We start from the raw sequence: 4,204 nt of genomic DNA, 5'->3' as shown, positions 1-4,204 counted from the left end.
TGACTGGAGGTTGGGAATGGGAGAGGGCATTCAGCTGAAATGGCAATGATATGGTAAGCTTGGGATCAAAGCAGAATTTGGTTGTGGCTGGGAAAGATATGAGGATTTGTGTTTGATCCTGCTGATTTTGAGCTGAGGGTAGGGAGTGTCTCGCAGGCATTTGGAGGGTATTAGTCTGCTGTTCAGGAGGACGACTGTGTGGCTGGCTCTACACATGAGGCTGGTGGATTCATTGTGTCACAGAAACACTGGGTTGAATTAATAGGGTCAAGGGTCCTGAAGACCACGTTTGTGTTTGGACGAACTCTCCTGAGCCATGAAGAACATACACAGTTAAGGACGGTCAGGGGAACAGTTGCAGGAGGAAGCCACTATAGGGGGACAGATCAGGATGTGCAAGGGACATTTGTGCGGGAGACTCACCCTCATCTTTTCGCTTTAGCCTTCCTTGTCTTGGAGTTGGTGTTGGAGACGGAGATGCCCTAAAATCTCTCCCTTAATCTCTGTCGGGCAGGAACTTGGACGATCCCCATGGAAATGGTTGCTCTGGAAAACCAAACTATCACTGAATTTGTCCTCCTTGGTTTCCATGATGTAGCTGAGCTGCGTCTCGTTTTCTTTGTTGCGCTCACCATTGTCTACGTGTCCATCGTCATGGGGAATGTGCTGATCGTCGTGGCGGTGGTTAGCTCACGGAGGCTCCACACACCCATGTATTTCTTCCTGGCTAACCTGTCCTTCCTGGAGATCCTCTACACTTCCACAGTGGTGCCCAAAATGCTAGAGGGCTTCTTGCAGGAAGCGGCCATCTCTGTGGCTGGTTGCTTGCTGCAGTTCTTTATCTTCGGTTCTCTAGCCACGGCTGAGTGCTTCATGCTGGCTGTCATGGCCTATGATCGCTACCTGGCCATCTGCTATCCACTCCGCTACCCACTCCTCATGGGACCCAGGGGGTGCTTGGGGCTGGTGGTCATAGTTTGGCTCTCTGGCTTCATGGTAGATGGGCTGGTTGTGGCCCTAATGGGCCAGCTGAGGTTCTGTGGCCCCAACCACATTGACCACTTTTACTGTGACTTCATGCCCTTGATGGGCCTGGCCTGCTCGGATCCCAGTGTGGCCCAGATGACAACATTCATTCTGTCTGTGGTCTGCCTCACTGTTCCCTTCGGGCTGATTCTGACATCTTATGCCCGGATCGTGGTAACTGTGCTCAAAGTCCCTGCTGGGGCCCAGAGGCTAAAGGTTTTCTCCACCTGCTCCTCACACCTGGTGGTGGTGTCCACCTTCTATGGAACTCTCATGGTCTTGTACATTGCACCCTCTGCTGTCCATTCCCAACTTGTCTCCAAGGTCTTTGCCCTGCTCTACACTGTGGTCACCCCTCTTCTCAATCCTGTGATCTACACCCTGAGGAACAAGGAGGTTCATCATGCATTGCGGAGACTTCTGTACATTAAGCTCACCAAAACACTCAGTTGAGGGAGAATGGTGGTGAGGATTTTATTTGGACTTTGCATGTCTTCATGGGGGTGTCCTTCAGGACTGGTTGGGGAGGAAGAACTTTGTTCTATTTTGACCTTTCTCTCTGTAAAACATTCTGTAGTTACTCTAAAAATGAGCACCAATTTCAAGTGTTAACTTAAAATTTACATTTATCTTTTATTATTCTTTTTAAAATAGGCTATGAATACTTGATATAGAAAGTAGATACACAGAAACAGAAACAGAAAGCAAAAATATTGGCTACTTGTAATAGGTGTGTACGTGTGTGTGTGTGTGTGCATGTGTGTATACACACACATACGTATAAAACAACCTGGATTGTGAAACTGTAATCTGGTTTTTCACTAGACACTATGTCTTAAACATCTTTCTTTTTCAACGAGTATGGAGTTATTCATTCTTCTGGGCTTTTAGGATGGTTAAACATGGCTTGTTTAATCTTCGCTTATGGGATTTTTTTAGTTGTATGCAATTCTTTCACCATGCAAACATAGTTTACATCCAGATTTTCCTATAATAAATCCTTAGGACTTAAACTGCCCAGTCTAAGGGTATACAATATTTTTTAACATTTAAAGGTGAATGCATTTGCTTTTTTTAAAGTTTTTTTATTGTAGAAAATTTTAAATATATAAGAAAGTAGTGAGAAAATTCTAATAACCCCATGTACCCATCATCCAGCTTCATTATCTACATTTGTCAACCCTATTTCAATGACTCCTTTTTGGAGTCAATGGCTCTTTTTTTTCTGCAGGATTTTCGAGCGACTTTCAGTTGTGTGCATTGTATAAGTACATATTCCACATACAAATATTCTGTGTGCTCTTTGGTAAAGGCATTTTTAAATTGTTTTAACTTCAATTACATATAGTTACCATACCATGTAATATTAGTTTTAGGAGTACACTAAAGTGATTCAGTACTTCCATATAACACCCAGTGCTCATCACAACATGTGCACTCCTTGATACCCATCACCTGTTTCCCCCATCCCACCACCCACTTCCTTTCTGGTGACCATCAGTTTGTTTTCTGTAGTTGAGCATCTGTTTCGTGGTTTGCCTCTCTCTTTTTCCTGGTGCTCATTTGTTTTGTTTCTTAAATTCCACATATGGGTGAAATCATAGGGTATTTGTCTTTCTCTGACTGACTTATTTTGCTTAGCATTACACTCTCTAGTTTCATCCTTGTCATTACAAATGGAAAAATTTCATACTTTTTATGGTGGAGTAATATTCCATTTTGTATGTATACCACATCTTCTTTATCCATTAATCAGTTGATGGACACTTGGGGTGCTTCCATAATTTGGCTATTATAAACAATGCTGCAATAAAAATAGGGGTGTACGTATTCTTTGAATTAGTGCTTTCACATTCTTTTGGTAAATACATAGTAGTGCAATTGCTGGGTCATAGGGTAGTTCTATTTTTAACTTTTTGGGGAACCTCCATACTGTTTCCCACAGTGGCTTCACCAGTTTGCATTCCTGCCAGTAGTGTAAGAGAGTTCCCCTTTCTCCATGTCCTCACCAACATCTGTTATTTCCTGAGTTCATTTTAGCCATTCTGACAGGCATGAATTGGTATCTCATTGTGGTTTTGATTTGTATTTCTCTGATGATGGGTGATAGCAGTAACTCTTCTTTAAATGTTTGGTAGGGGCGCCTGGGTGGCGCAGTCGGTTAAGCGTCCGACTTCAGCCAGGTCACGATCTCGCGGTCCGTGAGTTCGAGCCCCGCGTAGGGCTCTGGGCTGATGGCTCAGAGCCTGGAGCCTGTTTCCGATTCTGTGCCTCCCTCTCTCTCTGCCCCTCCCCTGTTCATGCTCTGTCTCTCTCTGTCCCAAAAATAAATAAACGTTGAAAAAAAAATTTAAATGTTTGGTAGAATTCCTCTGTGAAGCTATCTGGTACTGGACTTTTGTTTGTTAGGAGTTTTAAAAATACGGATTCAATTTCCTTACTAGTAATTGATCTGTTCAAATTTTCTATTTCTTCTTTTCAGTTTTGGTAGTTTATATGTTTCTAGGAATTTAGCCATTTTTTTTTTCTGGGTTTTCTGATTTGTTGGCATATAATTTTTCATAATACAATCTTACAATTGTTTGTATTTCTGTGGTGATGGTTGTTAATTTCCTCTCATTTGTGATTTTACTTATTTAAGTCCCTTATCTTTTTTCCTTGATGAGTGTAGCTAGAGGCTTATCAATTTTGCTATTTTTTCAGTGAATCAACTCCTGGTTTTATTGATCTGTTCTATTGTTTTTTTCAGGGCTTATACCATTTATTTCTGCTCTAATCTTTATTATTTCCTTCCTTCTGCAGGTTTTGGGTTTTGTCTTATTTTGTTTTATTTATTTATTTATTTATTTATTTATTTATTTATTTAACATTTATTTATTTTTGAGACAGAGACAGAGCAAGAATGAGGGAGGGTCAGAGAGAGAGGGAGACACAGAATCTGAAGCAGGCTCCAGGCTCCAAGCTGTCAGCACAGAGTCCAACGCGGGGCTCAAACTCATGAACCGTGAAATCATGACCTAAGCGCGGAAGTCGGACGCTCAACTGACTGAGCCACCCAGGCGCCCCTATCTATCTATCATCTATCTATCTATCTATCTATCTATCTATCTATCTATCTATGTATTTATTTCTCCTTTAGGTGTAAGATGAGGTTGTTTATTTGAACTTTTTCTTGCTT

At 41.8% G+C, this 4,204-nt stretch overlaps 1 protein-coding gene across 1 annotated transcript; it reads left to right on the top strand.

Annotated features, from left to right (window-relative positions):
- The first annotated feature begins 531 nt into the window (after positions 1-531).
- Positions 532-1,479, top strand: OR11A1 (olfactory receptor family 11 subfamily A member 1). The gene has a single exon (XM_040457129.1). The coding sequence runs from the start codon at positions 532-534 to the stop codon at positions 1,477-1,479; it is 948 nt and encodes a 315-aa protein (XP_040313063.1).
- Positions 1,480-4,204: the final 2,725 nt, after the last annotated feature.

The sequence above is a fragment of the Herpailurus yagouaroundi genome, unplaced genomic scaffold (assembly GCF_014898765.1).
Source record: "Herpailurus yagouaroundi ecotype Mexico unplaced genomic scaffold, PumYag 219, whole genome shotgun sequence".
Taxonomy (NCBI): domain Eukaryota; kingdom Metazoa; phylum Chordata; class Mammalia; order Carnivora; family Felidae; genus Herpailurus; species Herpailurus yagouaroundi.
Note: the sequence above shows the minus strand (reverse complement) of the source record. Positions and strands in the feature narration are given on the sequence as shown.

What these genes read in the sequence shown, in the direction of transcription:
- OR11A1 (XM_040457129.1), top strand. Translation starts at nt 532, where the DNA reads ATGGAAATGGTTGCTCTGGAAAACCAAACTATCACTGAATTTGTCCTC.